Source organism: Bombus pascuorum, chromosome 13 (genome assembly GCF_905332965.1).
Source record: "Bombus pascuorum chromosome 13, iyBomPasc1.1, whole genome shotgun sequence".
NCBI lineage: Eukaryota > Metazoa > Arthropoda > Insecta > Hymenoptera > Apidae > Bombus > Bombus pascuorum.
Genome location: NC_083500.1, coordinates 4,748,323 through 4,767,985, shown reverse-complemented (window position 1 = coordinate 4,767,985; position 19,663 = coordinate 4,748,323). Strand labels below are relative to the sequence as shown.

Genomic DNA, 19,663 nt, shown 5'->3' with positions numbered 1-19,663 from the left:
GACACGAAACCGACGAGTCATGAATAGATGAGAAGCAGATAAAATTGAAAAGTTTGCCACGTTTCCATAGGGATCCTGTACACAAGCTTGTGGCCAGGAGTCGCCACTTTCGGCTACTTGTAGCCGGCTGGACAGGGCTTATAGTTTCTCTTCTTCTTTGCCGCTGCGGGATTACGTCGCCGAGTTCATAACCGGTGCACATTCAACCACGGAAACGTTTCACCGTTCTCACCGCGATTTCCGATCTGCACCCGTGGAGAAAGAGGCTCTTTAGCCGCTCTCGCGGCCGCCTCACCCCATCCAGTTTTAATCATTTCCACGCGATCCTTCCTGAAAGAAATGAGATACCGCTACCACCGGGAATCTGGCTGCGCTAAAATTCGGTCTTCACCTGTGGGTCGATTTTAAAGCGGCAGTCTTCCAAGGCATCGTGTTTTATGGAAAGAGACTCTGTTTGAATTTGGTTAGCGAGAGTGTTGAATGTGTTAGAATTGAAATTTTATTATGAGAAATGTATTCAGTGGTCTTTCTTGTATTTTCAATGATTTCTTTTTATCGTTTTTTAGCGTTCTTAACAAATTTTTCATGAATTTCTCCTTTATAGGGTGTGACGAATAGATTTCAATGGCCATGATGTACTTTACTGAACAATTTTAATCTATATTTGTCATCTATAGTGTCGTCCATTTAATATTCAAAATAATAATGTCCATAATAATGTAATATAATGATATAAAGATTATCTCGCTCGATGATCTCGTACGATCTTTCTCTAGTGTTCTTAAGAAGATTTTTATAAGTTTCTGCTTTATGGTGTGACGAATAAATTTGAATGGTCATGGTGTATTTTCCTGAACAATTTTAATCTACAGTAATAATCTACAAATATTTAATGAAATACAAAATATGTTTTTCCAGTGTCCTTAGAAAGTTGTTAATAAATTTCATCTGTACGGCGAGACATTGAAAAAAATTCGAATGTCCATGACGTACCTCTTTGAACAATTTTGATCTACAATGGTAAACTACAATCGTTCGATGAAATACGAAAGTTATTTCTTCTTCTGCCTATATCAAAGGCTTTTCATTATTATATAAAATCATGTATCAAACTTTTTATTTATCTATACTCATTCGAAAAATTCTCTGTTTTAATAATCCCATGAATTAAAATGCTTCTTAACTTACCAACGTTCTAAATTAATGTCTACAGGCAACCATCGCCAGGGTCCGGCACAACCGGCACATCCACGGTTTCTTCGAGTGCCCCCGATGGAGAAAATGGCCAGAGTATCAGCTTGTACCCGGTGGGAAGCGTGGGTCCAACATCAACGAACCCAACAACTGCTGCACCAATCACAACCACAGCAACGATATCCTTGGCCACCCCTGGACCCAGGACCCAAGAACCTGGGCCAAGCATCACAAGAAGCGTATCAGCACCCACTGCACCCAGGCCAGTCGTTCAGCTGGCCAGCACTTCCAGCAATCCTGGTACACAGAAACACAGATTGAGGAGGACTATGAGTCGCACCGAGGCTATCAGGAAGTCAGTTTAATTCATTTAACATATTTCTCAATATATTCGCTATCAGTTTCACACGTGTGCGCGGCGTTCTCAAATTAATTTAGGTTTAATTTTATGCCGATCTGATTAACCGTGCTTTCTATTAATTTCTTAATTTCATTACATAAGTACACAATTAATATTCAGTTTCCTGGAACTTGGCAAGTAGAACATGGAAGTTCGTTTATTGCATGAAGATGGTATAAGATGATTATAATCGTTTGCTTTTTGAAAACTGAATATTAATTGTGTGCTTATGTAATGAAATTAAGAACTAATGAAATGGAAAACTTGCATAAGTTCGTTTAGTGTAAAAGGATGATATAAAGAAGATTTCTAAGGTTTAACATAACACTATTCTGTTCAATTTATGGAGTTGATCAACGTGCCTCATATTCAATTCATTTTGATTAAAATAATATAAATCCCAAGCAATTACTATCCTTTACTCAATATATCGCCTATAATCGCTTTAATCATTATAATACTATATACATTATAATAAACAGCTGAAGTTATAAATTGAGTTTTATAATTTTCAAAAAAGATTGTTTTCTTTCGCAAAGACTCTGTATCAGTTATATACATTTCTAATATGTTATAACAATATATATTATATTACGAAATATATTGTATCAAATTCGCTATGGTAGTAAACATACCAATTATTTAAGATTGAATTCAATTCTCGATCGACCATTACTTCAACGTAAATTCTATCAGAATTCCACGTGACTTAATACATCCAATGTACCATCCACGTAGTAGTTCACAGACATTCTTACTACATTAATCGAATTCGTGTGTAACGTTCGTTGTTCTCCTTTTTATTACGTGGTAGAAGAACGTGGATGGAACGCGCGGTGTAAATAGATTTTGTTGAACGAATAACTCGAACGGTGCTTTATTTTCTGTTTCAGCTACATCAGACGCGAAACAGCACAATTCTTCGGCGTGGACGAGGAGTCCGAGGCTGTGGAGAGACAAAGATGGTTGGATCGAAGACGAAGAATGGCATCGAGGAAATACGGTGCCCTTGTTCCGGAACACAGACCGCCGGATCCTGATATTACCAGGGACGTGCCAGATACTACCGAGGTGCCAGAAGTAAGTCAGCAGGTTATTAATACGTGAAAGTTGAAAAAACTTTGCAGAAGTTACATCAGACATGTACAAAGAAAAATAGTAGAAAAGTAGTATACCTGGAATGAAAATGAAAAGCTCCCAATATCGATTAAGTATTTTTATTCTAGTCCTTGTCATTTAACGAGAAGAAGTAATACGATGTGAGTGAAAAGCGAATGTACACGAGATTTGTTCAAAACCTCTTACACATACAGTGACTACGAAAGGTATTTGTACATCGTTAATATATCACAGCATTTGTATACTTATATTAATTAAGTTTAAGTATATCAAGTTTGATATCATTTTGTAATACTATCGTATGACTACGAAAATTCAATACTATAAAAATTGAATGTGGAAGCTGATAAAAAAGTTCTCCATTGGAAAACAAGGATACGTACAGATTATTTTTCGTAGCCGCTACTGTATATCGCAATAATAATCGAAAAGTGATTGAAAAGATATAAAGTACGTAGTAAATCAATATTATCCGAACTTCATTTTTCCCAATACGTGTGCTCATTTTTGTCTATATTTCGTTTATATTCGATCCATATACGTATTTCGCACAACGCGTCTCACTTGTATATCGCTTGGCTGTCAAAAGAAGAAGAACGAAAGCCATTCCGGCGCCCGGCGGTTATGGCGCAATACATAATAACACGCCAGTAACGACGACAGGTGTCGCGATTAATCAATTTTCGCGTTTACTCTATGTGACATTTTTCGATAAATGCCACGAGCTCTTAAAATCCTAGTCTCCTTTTTCTAACATGCTGTATCTATGTGATTTACAGTATTTATCTTCTTGTGATTTTTGTTGTTATATACAAAGGTTTATAAATTTGCAGCCCAAATGAACACTACATATCCGAAAATGCAGGTTTTAATAAAATTACTATTCATATTCTTTCCTTTTCTTGTAATTCCTTTTTCGTACGTTCCTTAATCCTCCTTCTTGAAATTATGCTTCGTTTATATTAAAGAGAAGAAATCCCAATCTTTAGAGCTACGTTAATGCATAATATCTTTAATGCGATTGAAATTTATCAAAGCGCATATTCAAGGAAAATTGACCAAAGGACAAAGAACTATGTTAATTTATATTATTTCTACCGCAACTGTCGATAAAATTCATCAAAGGACCTATAAGCGTTTCGTGGTATATCCGATACTCATATACATAGAACTCAACGAAACATCGTCAAGCCGATGGTTAATTCGTCGTAGGCGCGTTTATCGGTATAAAATTATTTCCATTAAAAGTTTTTCGCGACGAAGGCACGATGTACTTGGTCAAGTTGTGTAATCTAAAAGGAAACTCTGTTCACTTTTTACGACATACAATTTCTGGTGTTCTGCGAAGATAAGAAAGTTTCGTTCACGGTCCTCGCGAAACTGTGTCAACCGAAATATATCGAGCATATTTTTTCCTCGACACCAGATAAAAATACAGAGCGTCGCGAATTCTCTTTATCGAACGTACGAAGGGATATGGTATCGATCGCGTTCCCTCAAAGGAACCACTTTGCTCTTCCGTTCCGCCGATTTTCATTAATGAATTCGTTTAATTGTATTTAATTTCCTTAATGAAAAGCGGAGTTTCTCTTTACTTGGTCGCAGAATTTTAATTAACACGCTTCCTCAAACCTTTATCCTTGGCTGATCCTGTTAAAACCACTCGCGTAACTCTTTAGCGGATAACATTTCCTGTGGAAATAATAAGGGCTCTTTTATTTAGGGTGTTACATTGAGGAGATGGCAGCAACCAGTCAGACGAAAAGATTCTGTGGCCAGAATGACACTTTCGGGGCTTCATTACGTCGTCGAGGTGAGTTCTTTTTCATTTTCTTCATTACATTTTCCATCAGCAATGACAAACACACGCGAGAATATTCCAATTCGAAATGGGCTAAAATTTTGAAACTCCCTCCATCTTTGCAAGTTTTATTCGTAATAAATAGAATTTCTAAATAGAAATACACAAATGTTTCTCAACGAGGATTTCGAATTTCTGTTTTGCTACGGTGTCTTTTAGGAACGACTATAAATATACTGCCCTAATTTAGAAAATCTATATTTTATCTTAAAATATGCATCAATGAAATTCTTGCAAGAAAATCATTAACACGGGTGGTTCGTATGGTCATCGTGTAATATCGACGACTAATCAACCTTTTCTAAATAGAACATAAAAATAATGCCGAAAGAAATGGAGCGAGTTTTTAAAATTATCTTCTGTGCCCTCATATATTCTTACATATTTTTGCTTATAAATCTTTAGAAAAACCATGCATATAAATCATGGTTACGCGTTAATAGGAAAAGAGGAGCCTCCGTTGAGAAAAGGGAAACGTCGCGACGCACAGCGTCGGGAGAACTTCCTCCAATAGGAAACGACATATCGAATCGTTCGCGTGTCTCATTTCCTGTTATTACCGATGGGAATCATGGCAAACGAGTAAACCAGTTAATTCAGCGTTTCGTTATCATCAACCAACGCACTGTTCGGCCGCGAAACAGGACCAAGTTTCCTTCGAGGCAGGTTGTGTGTTTCGACGGAAGTCTGCGCGATCATTAAGCTAACGAGCTAACGGTAACCCTCTTCCGATTATCCCGGTTCTCGAACATCTTCTAACGCGTTGGATCGACTTTGATATCTGGCGAATTTGCACCAGTCAGTTGCTAATTTCGAAGGTGCGTTAATTACCGATCGTCGATCTACTTTTCATTCAAGAAATCTCGCTTACTTCCGCGTGAAATTTCATTTAACGCGATGTTTCACATTTTTACTATTCATTTTAGTCTTTTACTCTCCCTCTTTCTTTTCTCTCTCTAACTTGCAGAGCAGTGAAATTTTTTATATGGATGGAAGCATCGCAGAATTTTCCCGTGGAATCTCGTTGAAAAGAGATTGCGAGTTTTCCAATTCAAAAAGGGATTTTTGTCGATGGAATTCGATCGGAAGTGTTTGTATTGAAATTTTTGTATTCTTGAAAGTTGGACGAGATTGCGATAGAGCGGAAGTTTAGCCGGCGTGATTAAATTATAAAGTTGAATGTTTGATAAGCGTTCGTTACAACTTCAAGTTTTTTAATTAGTTAAAAATTGGACTACGATGATTTTCCTACCTCCGTTGATCGGTCGACGCGAAATTAAGGCCGAAAAACTCAACGATCACTAGGTTTTTCTTTCAGGAGGTAACGTTTAATTTCGCCGAGACTTTTCGTTCGGCTAGAACGATCATCTCTTCATCAGGAGTTTCGCTGAAAGTACACAACAAGTTTCTATTGGGTAGAACAATCTCGTTTCCCATAAGTTGCCGCTTGAATTCTCATCGTCGGGTACCGGCTGCCAACTTATTCCATATCTTCTTGCTAATTAGTTTTTTGACTTTGTTACGAATTCCACGAGTGATGCTTTCGCGAAGGTATAAAAAGGCGTGCTTTCCTTCGAGTCGAATAAAAAATGCAACTGTGCGACTTTTTGAATTAACAGCAGTGCCTAATGTCGCAAATGTATTAGAAAAATGGAATTGCAAAACAATCTGCCTAACTCCAATCTAAGAGATAGTAAAATGTCAAGGCTAATAACATTATTGTAACTTTAATTCGAGTTTCTGTAATAATTCTGTCGTTTTGATACAATCGTAACTTGATAGAGTTCTATGGAACGAAAATTTGGAGGGAAATGTTCAACTTCCAGTCGAGTGTTTCGTATGAAAATCACCGATGAAGCGAGCAGTTTGTAAATTATTTTCGAATAATTACTTCAACCTGTGATGTTTTCGTGAAAGTTCCCTTAGGAAATCTAATATCAATTATTACCACTTTTAACTTTAATTACTAGAAATTCTAATATTAATCATCAGCAATTGCAATATCTGTCTTTATCGAGATTAACGTTAATCGTCAGAAGTTCGAACGTTAATCATTAACAATACTAACGCTAATCGTCAGCAATATCAATTAATCTCCTTAATAGTTCTTATTATAATAAATTTAATCCTTAACGATTCCAGAAGGGATCTTCAGCGATTTTCTCGTTAGCAATTTTAACGTTAATCGGAAGAAAACAGGGTACAGTGTCTTTGTAACTCGGAGATAGCTACCTCCGCTATTCTTTTCCTCTCTCATCGGCTTTTAAATTTGCTGTCTAGCAAGCAGATCTCATGTCTGACTTGCAAGGGAGAATGGCACTTATGTCGCTTTACACCGTGCTGTGAACATAAGCTTCTGTGTACAAACCCCACGGAGAAGTTTGTCAAGAATGAGCGGCCAAAGAAAGTAGATTTAAACTAGAGACAACGACAGTATGTAAAATCCTCTTTGACACTTTACTTCCTCGGTACCATCCACGTTTTTCCTCTTTCGTATCTTCTCGAAACTTACGATTCAAACGCTATGTAATCGTCTGTATAGACGATACAAACGAATAGATCTTTTCTCGTTACCTACAAAATAGATGTTCTCCATGTTTGAATAAAGAAAGAAAACTTCACTTTTGCTCACTAAGAATTTCACAGAATTTTCAGGAATAATCGGAAAATGTTATCACTGTAAAAACTGTTGCAAAGAAAGAAGCTTCGCAAAGTTTCGTTTGTCTTGGCGATAATCCGGGCAGCAAGCTCCTTGCAGCGTTTTAATTAATGAAAAATTACCTCCCTTTTGTGTGAGCAAGGCTGTGCGAAGGTTTCGAACGATATACGTCGCTGGTCTTTTAATCATTAAGTAAATAAGGAAATGTTTAATTACGAGACACACTTGAACTTTCGACTTTTCATTTATAGGGGACCATTGTGTTTTAGGATTTTATTTAAAATTCTCGAGTTCTATCGTCATTCTGCTATTCATTTATAGTTTTCCCTGGCTCGTAAATGTTTTGGAAATGCAATGACAAACAGAGCCCTGACCTAAATATTATGGAGCACGTATAGAATCGTTGAGAATGAACGAGGAAAGGGTGTCAAATATATAAATCAGCTTCCTGAAATACTCAGAAACTGTATGACAGGATATGTGAAATTAGTTTATTTAAAAATTATCCGACAGCCGGCGAAAATATTATTATTGGCTATCGAGGAAAACCATATTCGCACAAAGTGTCTCATTACTTTAAGTCAGTTAATACTTCTTGTGATAATTTTATGTATATAATTCTTAGATTAAATTACTACAGAGTTATTAATTTAAATAATATAAAAGCAGAATTGACCGAAAGTAAAATATTTTTTCTCGTTTGCAATACAAATCTTGTAGCTTTTACGCTACGACGTTTTCAGATCGATTTCAAACATTACTCGTACAATTATGATCTCGTATCTCGTTGCAATACTAACGAGATTTCAAAAGTTTTCTGTAAAAGGTCTCTCTTCATATATATGTCGGATCATCTTTGAAAAACGGGGCGTGTAATGAGTCTTGCTGCTAATTGTCCATTGTTGTCTTATACAAGATGATGTTTGTTTATGGGAATGTATTACAAAAGTTAACAAGTGATATCGATGATTGAGTGATCGAAATGTCTATGACGATGAATTTAGAGATTCGATAACGAATACACGGTCAACGGGATGACGATTGCGATTAGGAACTCGATGTACGTGTTCACTGGGCTAATCGAACTTATCGAACTGCACCTCAGTCCAAGTGGAACTGCCCTTATATACTTCTCCGTATTCCTCAGGTCAATCCCTATTTTTAAGGAGAGTTATTTAATTACTTTATACCTCTGCTAGGTACATGACCCTCCGGTGACCGTGGTTACGTTCAGTGACCCACTATGTCACTTCGAGCCCAAGCCCACTGTCATAAATCTCGGGTAATCATAATTGACTTAACTCATAAACAGCTATTTCTCAGTTTTATTGTTTAAGTACGACTATAATAAAAAGTCTGGACTAAAGTATCGGGGATCTTCCCAAATATTCCGAAAGAAAGGCTGCGGCGTCGCTTCATCTCCGACATATACATGGAGTTCCTACAAAAAAATTAATTATCTTCTCGCAATCCTAACAAGATTTAATTCCATCTTCATTTTCATCCTCTTCCAACTTCACGATCAAATTGTTCGAACGCTACCACCTTATGTAAAACATCATCGATTCTTAGGTTTCTACTGTCGTTTCAATTTCTGAATTATAATTAAAATAAAACAGAATCCCTGGGTCTGGGCTGAGATATTAACTTGTCCACACTCCTGCACCGGTCGATAATGATAATTACTCGGCCAGCTATCGTTCTTCGAAGGCACATGTTCCACAAACATACGTAATTTATATGAACATGGACCAGCGACTCGTACGACCGAGAACGAGAAATCGAACGAATAAATGGCGGCACGAGCTGAAATTATTGTTCCGCCCTATCCAATTATAATTCCAATTTTCGCGAGATTTGCGGTTAAACATGAGGGATTCACGTTATAGTTGCCCCGAGCTGTCGTCTACGTTGTTATATTAGGGGAAAAATAAAAAAGAAAAAAAGACATGGAAGTTGGAGTGATAGGATAACGAAAACGTTTTCTATGGAAACGAATATTACTATATCACTAACAAAAAGATTCTCCAATAAAGTTCGTATACTTTGTACATTTTAGTGAAAATACAATCGATTGAAATAATTCAATGGAAATATAATTTTTACGATCTTCTAACATTTCAGTGTCAACGTAAAATAAAATAAGTATTTTTAATAAATATTATTGTAGAGAAATAATGCTATTCCACAAAGATATTTATGAGGAGAATTCAATGCGATTAAGTTTCCTTGATCAATTTTTTAACAAATTATTTCTTTTTTCTTTCGAGATTTTTAATTACAATTAATTATAAGTTTGTAATAGCATTTTAGAAAATATATTTCTCCCAAAATTTCCTTTCCTATCCTTTCCTACGATTTTTCTAAGTGTATATAGTATTATTTTGGAAAAATAAGGCTGCACGAAAAATTTGAAAATCTTCACAATTACAAGATATTACAAGATATTAATCTCCCACGTATATTCTTAATAAAATTTAACGATGTAAAACACATCTGAACGAAGAGAATTTTAATATCGAAAATGTTAATGGTCCAAAGAAAAGAAATTTTTATTCTGAATCTCGGATAGAATTATAGATGCATGGAAAGTCTAATGAACTTATAATACATTTTTCCTAAGTAAAATCGTCGAGGGTTGGCCATTAATTTGCCGTACAAAAGAAAAATCCTATTAAACCGAAACAAATCTGAATTTCTGGCTATAAAACAGTCGCGCTGCGCCGTGACTTGAACCGTTGACGTAAAACAAACGAGTATATCATTAAAGGAAAAGTTTATTAAAAATAGAATTTCATCATTCGTTTCTCGGACGTGCTCCGATTCCGAACGTATTCAAAGGATCCCTTTCAACAGACTCGTTTCTCTTCTTCCTTCGATCGACTCTTTCCAATACTTCTTCCCTAGTTTCTCTTGCGATTTTTGGTAGTTTTTGTATTATTTTGCAAATACGTTTTCAAAGAATAGGAAACATTTCAGCGGAATTAAAATGATATAAATTATCAGAAAATTCGTACAAATGTCATAGAAAGCATTTGTTATAAAACTCTTTTGAACAAATAGTTGCAAAGAATATCAAACGTAATTAAGTTTACTTGATCAATTCTTTAACTAATTTGTATTTTCTTTTTTCGGAAATTTTTGTAAGTTTATCGTAGTGTTTTAAAAGATATATTCCTTTCAAAATTTCCTTCTATTTTCACTTGCATGATTTTTATATGTTTATAGTATTATTCTGAATAAATACTTACAAAGAAGAGCAATTATTTCGTTACAGTTAGAATATCACAATTATAATCCGGATTGCATAAATGTTACAAAGGGTATGTGTAATCGACGATATTTTCAATCCATCCTGGGAAAGAAAAAAGTGCATTTTACGCTGGGCAGAATCTTTTTTTTGCCTTCGTTAAAAGTGAGATTTGTTCGATGTGACACCCTTCTCTTCGTCTTTCGAACCAGACGCGAGAGCGACGATTTAATGGAAGATATAATAGCTCGTCGACGGCTCATAGAAGTTACGGACGATTTTATTACACGCTGATGGCTTAATTGTTGTCGTATGAACTTTCATCTTGTAATACATTACGAACTTACTCCACAAAGAAATATCATATTGCTGTTGTCACTTTTCAATGAACACTGAAAATGTCTATTAAAAGAAGCAATGGATCTCAAATTAAAAAGGTAGGAACAGATAAAAACTAAAATAAAATGCTGGGCGCACCCCATTTTTGCTGATTGAGAAGAGTGCAAACAGGGAAATTGCGCGATACAATCGAGTCCACGTATGTAGAAATCTTGCATAATTACGAGATTATTGTTTGTCCGGGGCCATCCTGTTGCAGCGGCCTAAATAAATGTAGATTCGCCGTTGTAATTTCGACTAGAGAGGAAATTGATTCCAGACAGAATTCAGCTATTGTTCCTGCATTTGAATGCGCCCATTGTAGCGACGTTCTGTCTGTTCCCTTCGATCACGTACCTCCCAATGTCGCTCTTTATTACCTGTTCTTTGTTCTTGCCGCTTCCCCTCTCATAATGCTCGAACGCCGAACCCTAACGCAAATGTTTTATGAAAACAAAAAACAAAATGGCAGATTTTAGCTCGAGGCGCAATAAACGCTGAAACTTTGCGTACGATTCCTAATTTCATCGGAATTCCGATTTTCCGATAGCGAAAGTGGTTTTCTCGAGGAAAGTATTTCTACTATGCTTGGCGAAAAGATTTTCATGGGAAGAATGTAGAACTACAGTTAGAATTATAAGAATGTACATTTCAGTTTCATTTTAAGCATTTCGTGAATTTTATCCTCTTCTTAATCATTGAGTTAATTTTAACGCAAGATTGACTGAGAATTCTACTAATGCTAAGTAAATTGAGTACCTGTCTTTTTAGAAAAAAATTACAGCCTCCAGGAAAAAGGTTACGCGACGAGTTAAAAACTTTGCAATTTCTTGAATTCGTCCACCCGATATGTTCACTTATTAAAAGTTACTGAATTTGCTGCTGTAGATGTCTAAGTAAAGAAAATGAGTCAAAAGGGATGACAGTACAAAACATGCGGTTTTACAGAGAAACTATTATTGAGAAACAGTACTTCGTTCGTCGATCAGTCTGAACAAGAATTCATCTGAATAAGCAATTCCGAGAGAACGGCGGTAAATATTTATCAAGAGTTAGGAAAGAGAAAGTCAGAGGTGAAAGAAAATAGGGAAATTGTTCCAAGATAAAGGAGAGGATGATCCCGCTTATGAAGCAGAAATTCATTAACATTTGCTTCTTCCGGTAATGGAATCTTACTTTTGAAATAAAAATACAATCCTAACGCTGTGCATTAAAAACATTCGTTTCAAATTGTTGTTCAAAGAGAACTATTATTTTCATTCAGTATCGAATATAGAAATCTGTATTTTCTTTTTCTTTCGGTCGATAAAAAGGAAAGTATAATTTTCCTTTGATCTTTTTCAATTATAAATACCCTTGGGAATGTAAACTAAGCGAACGAAGCAGTTTTAGAATAACGTAAGGCTTTAAAAATTGTAGAAACGAAATGAAGCGAAAGCTGCAAAATAAAAATTCATGGAAACGAAACTAATCTTTCCAGTTCCTGGCTAACAATCAAAATCGAAAACGAATATACGACCAGTGTGTTTTATTTTTACCAATCATTTTCAAACGCAAAAAATCATGCAACCCCCAAAAGAAGAAAACTTCAAACGAATGACCAGTCGAAAGAGCAAAGTTTGACGAGTGTATCGGAAATAATTCGCGTGTACAACAATCGACTCGCGTTTCAGAGATTGAAAAAAAAAAGTGGAAACGGAGTGGAGGCGATTCTTGACACAACAGGGAGCAGGCAGTTTGGAGCGTTACTCTTTTCTAGGTCACGCGTAAAATATTCTAATGAGCCTTTGCGTATACAAACGGCACACTTTTCTCGGCTTGAACAACCCCGACGGGAGAGAGAGAGAGAGAGAGAGAGAGGCGCGGCAGTCGTTGTCCGGCTTGTTCCAGGCAGTAGTCTAGAGCTAAGTGGCAAGTTTTGAAATACGATTGACGGCAGTTTCTGTATAACTTTAGTAGACCAAACTTCCGGTGGACAATGTTTCCCGCACGGAAACGGGCTCGTATGCGCAACGCGTTTTCTCTGTTTGCCACGAAGAAACCTAAGTCGCCTAGCCTGTTGTTCTCACGCTAATATTTGAATTTTCTGCTAAACATCAAAGACATGGCGAAAGTTAGAATCAGTAGGAAGCGGGAAAGTGGTGGTCAGTTAATGAATCTGTCATAGAAAAGGGTGTAACGTGAAGTTTCGAAAGGGTCGAATGGTCGCTAATTCGTGCAACTGAAATTTCATGAAATTTTTTGTAGTAGTTACCATATACGGTTACTAGAAGTTAGTAGAATTGAATTTTCATGGGCTTCTTTAATATCAATTAGAATGTAGTTAATAGAAATTAATAAAGTTGAAATTTCATGGGGTGTTTTTATAGTAAGTGGAATGTATAGTTAAGAGAATTGAAATTTCATGGGGTATTTCTATAGTAGGTACAACGTATAGTTAACAGAATTGAAATTTTATGGGGTGTTTCTATAGCAGCTTGAACGTATAGTTAAGAGAATTGAAATTTCATAGGGTTTTTTTATAGTAGGTGCAATGTATAGTTAACAGCATTGAACTTTCATGGGGTGTTTCTATAGTAGGTTGACTGTATACTTAAGAGAATTGAAATTTCATGGGTTGTTTCTATAGCAGATACAATGTATAGTTAATAGAATTGAAATTTCATGGGGTGTTTCTATAGTAGGTTGAAGTATACTTAAGAGAATTGAAATTTCATGGGGTGTACTATAGTAGGTTGAACGTATAGTTAATAAAATTGAAATGTAATGGGATTTTCTTATAGTAGGTACAGTGTACAGCCAACAGAATTGAAATTTCTTGTGGTGCTTTATAGTAAGTCCTATATGCATTTGAGAGGAGTAAAATTTGTAGTTTTTTATATACAGAACAATATAAGAATACAAATCAACAACAGAAAACCATTATGTTTCATTCTTAATTCCAATCAGAATTACTCTATCGTGCACATCTATAGCAGCTCACGAAATTATTTGAAATTAACACAGAATTTTTTATGGACAAATTTACGTACATTATACGAAACGGTTTAAAGTTTCGTTAGCGTTGTAATGAGACACAACTACCGTAATTATAATCATAAAATTTGAAACGAATTCGAAAATGTATATAGAAGTTACATGCCTTATATCTCAAAAATAGGATTAGTCTCTCATTAAGTATTGTAACTTATTAATATAACGAATAATTGACTGTTCAAATACTATGACGATCTTTTCGAAGTGTATGCTCCCAATAAATATTTTACAACCTTTATATACATCTTCAGATCCGTTTCAATTTTGTCTGATACATTCACGAGTAGCGTCTCGTTACAGTGCTAATGAAGCTTCATAATGTTTTGTATAACATACGTATACATAAAGAGTGCCTGAAAGTGTTCCAATTATAAGCAATTACTACATCCAAATAATTCGTCGATCTTAGCTGCAGATAAATCACACGGTTTAGAAGAAAATTTATAGTGAAGAGGAAAATGCCTTGGAATCGAACCAAAAAAGCGACTAGATGGAAGCAGGGCACACAAATATCCTATTCAATTTTCCGTGACACGATTACCAGCCACGTCACGCTGACGTTTCCCGATGTATCGCGAGAGAATATAATACTCGCGGGTCAGACAGCGAGCGCAACAAAGAGAGATAACTGCGATCAAATCGATCCGGTCAGACAGTTCGATTTCCCTGGTTGAGCGTCGCCGACGCGTGCACTCGTTATGAACGCTCGGCCAATTCTCCGTGTGTTTCGCAATAATGAAAGTATAAATATTCAGACAGAGGCGAAACGCTGTGGCGTAGCCCCAACGTCGAATCGATACAATTCATTACGATATCTCACGTTGATCCCAGTTACGCTCGATGCCACGCACGTAAATGCGTAGACGCGGAGCCGGAGATATCGGGCCGTGTCTATCGAGTCGCATGCACATGCATTTAAATTGCCGAAATTATAGTATCGGGGCGGGAAGCGGAATACGAGAGCGGATCGTTCGGATCTTACCCACGTTTCGGCAGGGAGAAACTGCCTGGCAAAATATTGAAATATTTTACACCGCGTGAAACATCCGATGGAACAACGCTTCCGTTTCGATTTTTCCGTGTAATTTGCGCTATGTCGACGAATATTGGTTTTAATAATTGGATTGGATGCCGGCTTCTACCTTTTGGCGGCAGTTTCGGAAAGGAAATGCGCAGATTAGTTATCGAATTGTGTGATTAAGCGCTAAGCGATGAAATAACACGTGGAAGATTTGTGAAAATCCGAGCTTACTGATGAATAGTAGATCAGAATGACTTATGACTCTCTCAGAAATGAATCAGAACTGATCGTCTTGGCTCTTTGTGCATAGGTGCACTATTAACGTTTAACATTCGAGAAACAGATGACTTCTATAAGTTTTATTATCCTAGGAAGATGATATAAGTATTAGTAGACAAAATATAGAATAAGATTTAGAAAAACGGTATTTCTTTTGTGGTATAATATTTATGATTATATTTTTGGATTTGTACAATTGATCAATGTAACTTCTGTATTGTTTTGTCAAAGTAGAAACAATTTACTATATTAGAAGACATATGTATCTATCTTTGATAGAAAAAGATCTCTAGTATCAGAAGAAAATAAAATATCTATATAGATTATCACAGTGCTGTGAATACTATGATTTCTCAACGTATTTTTAAGGATGAAAATCATGTTGGTTTGTCGAGTAACCAAAGGTTTTTTATTAAGCTGAACTCGAAATCTTCACGACTGTTGCTCTCCGTCCGCGCCTATGATTTTTGAAAAATCTGAATATATTCCGCATGCGTTTCCAAACTTTTCGAAGTGGATGAATTTATTTTAGTTACTGCATATAAAACGTCCCGCTTTTTTACAGTAAATGTTTAAAAAAATATTCGTATATTTCGAGAACGTATATTTCTGATTCAAATAATTCCTACGTGATTTTATTCTACTCTCGTCGATGATTTTCGTCGCTGATTTATACAAAAACTGATTATCATCAATTCCGATGGAATACAGACGTTCTTCGAAAAATTGTACAATATGCTGTTCGCTGTATCCTTTTTAAATAACGCGCAATTGTAAAATAGCCAACGCAATAGCATTCGCCTGCCTATTATACAAATTACCATAATGAACGAAATTTTTCAAGACACGTTGTTACAAATAATCTGTTTAATAGTAATTTAATATTAAAATCGCTTGCAGTCAAAGTTTAATATTTAACCAAAACAATTTGAAAATGCAAATTATGAAAAAATACATAATACAACATTTCGAAGTTTGCAGCAATATTCGTTCGTACATCTACAACATTTCTATAAAAATTTATATACGGTAGTTTCCTTGTTAGCGTATTCACGTGCAAATCAGAAATTTTGAAAACAAAAAATACACGCACATCTTGATATGCATCGACGAACATTTCCAACAAAAATCCCATCGATCCTGAAGTGACACGAGCTTCCGAGCGTTTTTTCCCAAACTCCGACCACGAGGAACAGAATTACAAATACCTTGGAACCACCATGGATCGCTCTATCGAACGTCGATCCGAGTGAAACTTGGAAGAATCGTTGCCTCTCGATAAGGGCGACGATAAATCAACATTATCCATGCAAAATCGTGATACATTTATTCCGGAAATTTCCTAGAAAATCGCATTCGAAGCAAGTAGGGAGACCAAGCAGCGCTCATAACGTTGGCTTGTGATTAAGGTAACGCCGATGTTAGTTAATAACGGGTTTATTAGGTTCTCGCTAATAAATGGTCCCGTGGTCTCCTTATTACGTCGCTGCGAACCCGGGTGCGCGATATAAATTTTAATAAAAACTCGCGTTATATCCAGCTACTATATCCTTCTTTGTGTCCGTATGTTTGCATACCAGTGCATGCAATACATACAAATTCTCGCGCGTGTACACGCATAAGCCGCGCAACATGAGCTGGCGCACATTGCGATACGTAGAGTGCAATTAATTCGTTTGCCTTCAGGAAACGCGTAAAGAACAGGTCAGCGCTTTGGTTACCTGGATAATCCGCTTGCAGATTTAAGACTCTTAATTGAACCGTTCCTGTCAAATGCAGGGAAAACGGTCAGCCTTTATTATGAAAACGTGTTTTTGTTGCACCACTGATTGGAATTGAGCGCAGAGATGACATTTATGAGACGTTGCGTAACTGAGTTTCACGTGTTTCCTGCGAATGAGGTTGTGATTATTGGAGATTCATAGGCAGACAATTGTAACACCTTACCGAAAGTTTTATTTCGTGGATAAAAGTGAATGATGGATGTTAATTCTAAGTTCTTTTTGGTTAATCGCTAGAGTTATTAAAGTATTATTAATAGCTGTCGGAGAAGATGGTAGAAAACGAAGAAGATGGTTGATCGTCTTTTCTGCATTCCTATGTGTTTCATATTAATTGATATTTTGATACAGGTATTAGGAAGGATATAATAAATTTGATTGTTGTACATAGAATTTACACATACACTTAAACAGTATATAAAACAAGTGCCTAAGTGTATGTTGTCATTTACTTGGTTATCAAAAATACGAAAATTGTTTGATTTGGTAGATCAATATCAACACAATCTTATTAAAATTTCTATTTGCAAGATATGTTTTGGGCATTACTCCATCAAAGATCTTTATCGACGTATCTACAAATATCAAAATTAATCTATTACGATAAAAAAAATTTAATAAATAGGCTTAATAAATTGTTTCTACAATACTTATCCTGAACTGTTAAACGTGTGAAAGAGGAGTATTTGAACTTGTACAACGTGCAACAGCGAACATTAATTTATCAAAAATCTTTAACAAATATCAAAATTAATGTAATATAACACAGAAAAATTTATTCCTGATAAATGGATGCTAAAATATTTATCCTAAACTGTCAAAGACTGGAGAGGAGAATATTTAAACTTGTATAGCGTACAGTGCAAAGAGAATATAAATCGAATGGACTCAATTAACAAGGAAATTCATTGCATTGATCATGTCGCATGAAAAGGTGCATTTTCAAAGCAACAAATCGTCGAACTAGGGAAAGGTCGCGTCTCGAAGGAGCGAACAAACGAAACTAAAAGCTGTGCCCCGTCATAAATTTCTCACGGCGCAGTTATATTTGGGCCACGCTAATTTTTCGTCCTATTCCCCATTGGCTGAATGCCGCGGATTTATTCCCGCGGAAGTTGTGAAGGATGTCGGCTTAAGAAATAAATTTAAGGCACCACTGGGTGCAGTAGGACGCGCCCTGCTTCGGCTGAACTTTATTCCAAACTTCTCAAAAAGAGCAGGAAAAAAAGAAAGGACATCGTTTTCCTTTTTTTCCTCCTCTATCCTTTGCCTCGCGACTGGTTTTGTTTTATATCTAACAGTTCGTTTAACTCGAAATTCGTCGTTACGAACTCTGCTCGTTGATCTCCAGCAATTTCATAGTATGTCCTGTGAGTTATCGCAGCGCTTTGAAACCGCTAATCTCCTTTGTAATAACTAAATTGCGCATGAATCTTTTAAAGTGGATAGCCTGTCATAAAATCTTTGTTGCAGATCTTTTTCACGAAGAATTTATAGAACTATTTATTATTGTTATTTCCTATACGTATTCATCTGTGCTTTAATAATGTTGACGAACTTCTTTAAAGAGAATTTATTCGAAATAGGCTGTGGTGTAAAGCGTCGAATGTAAAGTCGATTTTGGCCGATCTACCAAAACAGAAAGCGCTCGAAAATTCCTAACTGGAATACATTTGGCTATCAAGGATAAGAGAATCGCAGAAAAAAATCACTAATCGGGAAAAGGCGTCTCTTTGAAATTGCACCATCACGTTTTTCGTCTTTCTCGAACCTTTCACGGATTAAAAGGATAAAAGAAGATAAAGGTTTTGAATTAATTCTGGTAGAAGTACGCGAGTCTGGTATTGACACATGCACTGAAGATGTATTCAAAATTTGCGTAGAAATTTTAGAAAATACTCTGACCTGGTGAATTTGAATTTATAAATTATTGGTTTCGACGAAACTACATATTTCTTCGCCAAGAAACGATCAGTATCAGGGGCACGAGATAGATCAGGCCATTAGACTCGGCAAATATCCAAGGAAAGGTGCTCTAAAATGTCAATAATCGCGAAGGTATACCGTAGTTTCACGAAAACTCCATTGTTTTCCCAAATTCCCGATCGTTCGAGTTTCGTCGCGAAACTTATACCGTCGTTAAATCGTCGCGAAACTTATACCGTCGTTAAATCGTCGCGAAGCGATACTGGAAAGGAACGTGTTCCGGAAATAAAATTATATTGGTGCACTAGCGTTCTATACCTTTATTCCCCCGAGGTAGAAATGGAAAGATACATACTGCAATATCGAACGATATCAATTATTATCAGCACTATTATTATTCCGTTATTAATCGGTCGGCAGTAACTTGAAGCAATTTGTCTGGGAATTTCGATGATAACGCATTTAATTTCACCTGTTGTGAAAATAGACAGAGTGAAAATAGAGATGTGTGACAAACTTTTGGCACGTTGTTAAAAATATAATTAATTTAAAAAGAGCAAATAGCATATTGCTGTGTTATCCAATATGTTGTCATTTTATTCAAATACAACTTTTCGGATATTATGTTGTTTCGTACTACACTTCCGTTTACACTGGAAAAGTATGGTCAAATAAAGTTCCAATCTAACGAGTTTTTGGGAGACACGAGCAAAGTATAACGTCGTAGTACGATTATAGTTATAAAACAAACGTTTCCTG

General features: G+C 36.0%; 1 protein-coding gene and 1 long non-coding RNA gene across 4 annotated transcripts in view; one reads left to right on the top strand and one right to left on the bottom strand.

The window, feature by feature from the left end:
* The window catches only part of LOC132913520 (inactive rhomboid protein 1), a 287,110-nt gene that overhangs the window by 243,845 nt on the left and 23,602 nt on the right, over positions 1–19,663 (top strand). For all 3 annotated transcript variants that reach the window (XM_060971927.1, XM_060971928.1, XM_060971926.1), the window contains exons 5-7: positions 1,214–1,549; positions 2,488–2,674; positions 4,437–4,526. In XM_060971927.1, the coding sequence (XP_060827910.1) occupies positions 1,214–1,549; positions 2,488–2,674; positions 4,437–4,526 (613 nt within the window). The remainder of the gene's footprint in view (positions 1–1,213; positions 1,550–2,487; positions 2,675–4,436; positions 4,527–19,663) is intronic.
* LOC132913524 (uncharacterized) overlaps positions 1,355–19,663 on the bottom strand; it is a 234,395-nt gene continuing 216,086 nt past the window's right edge. Inside the window, exon 3 of the long non-coding RNA XR_009659401.1 lies at positions 1,355–1,491. This is a non-coding gene — a long non-coding RNA (uncharacterized LOC132913524). The remainder of the gene's footprint in view (positions 1,492–19,663) is intronic.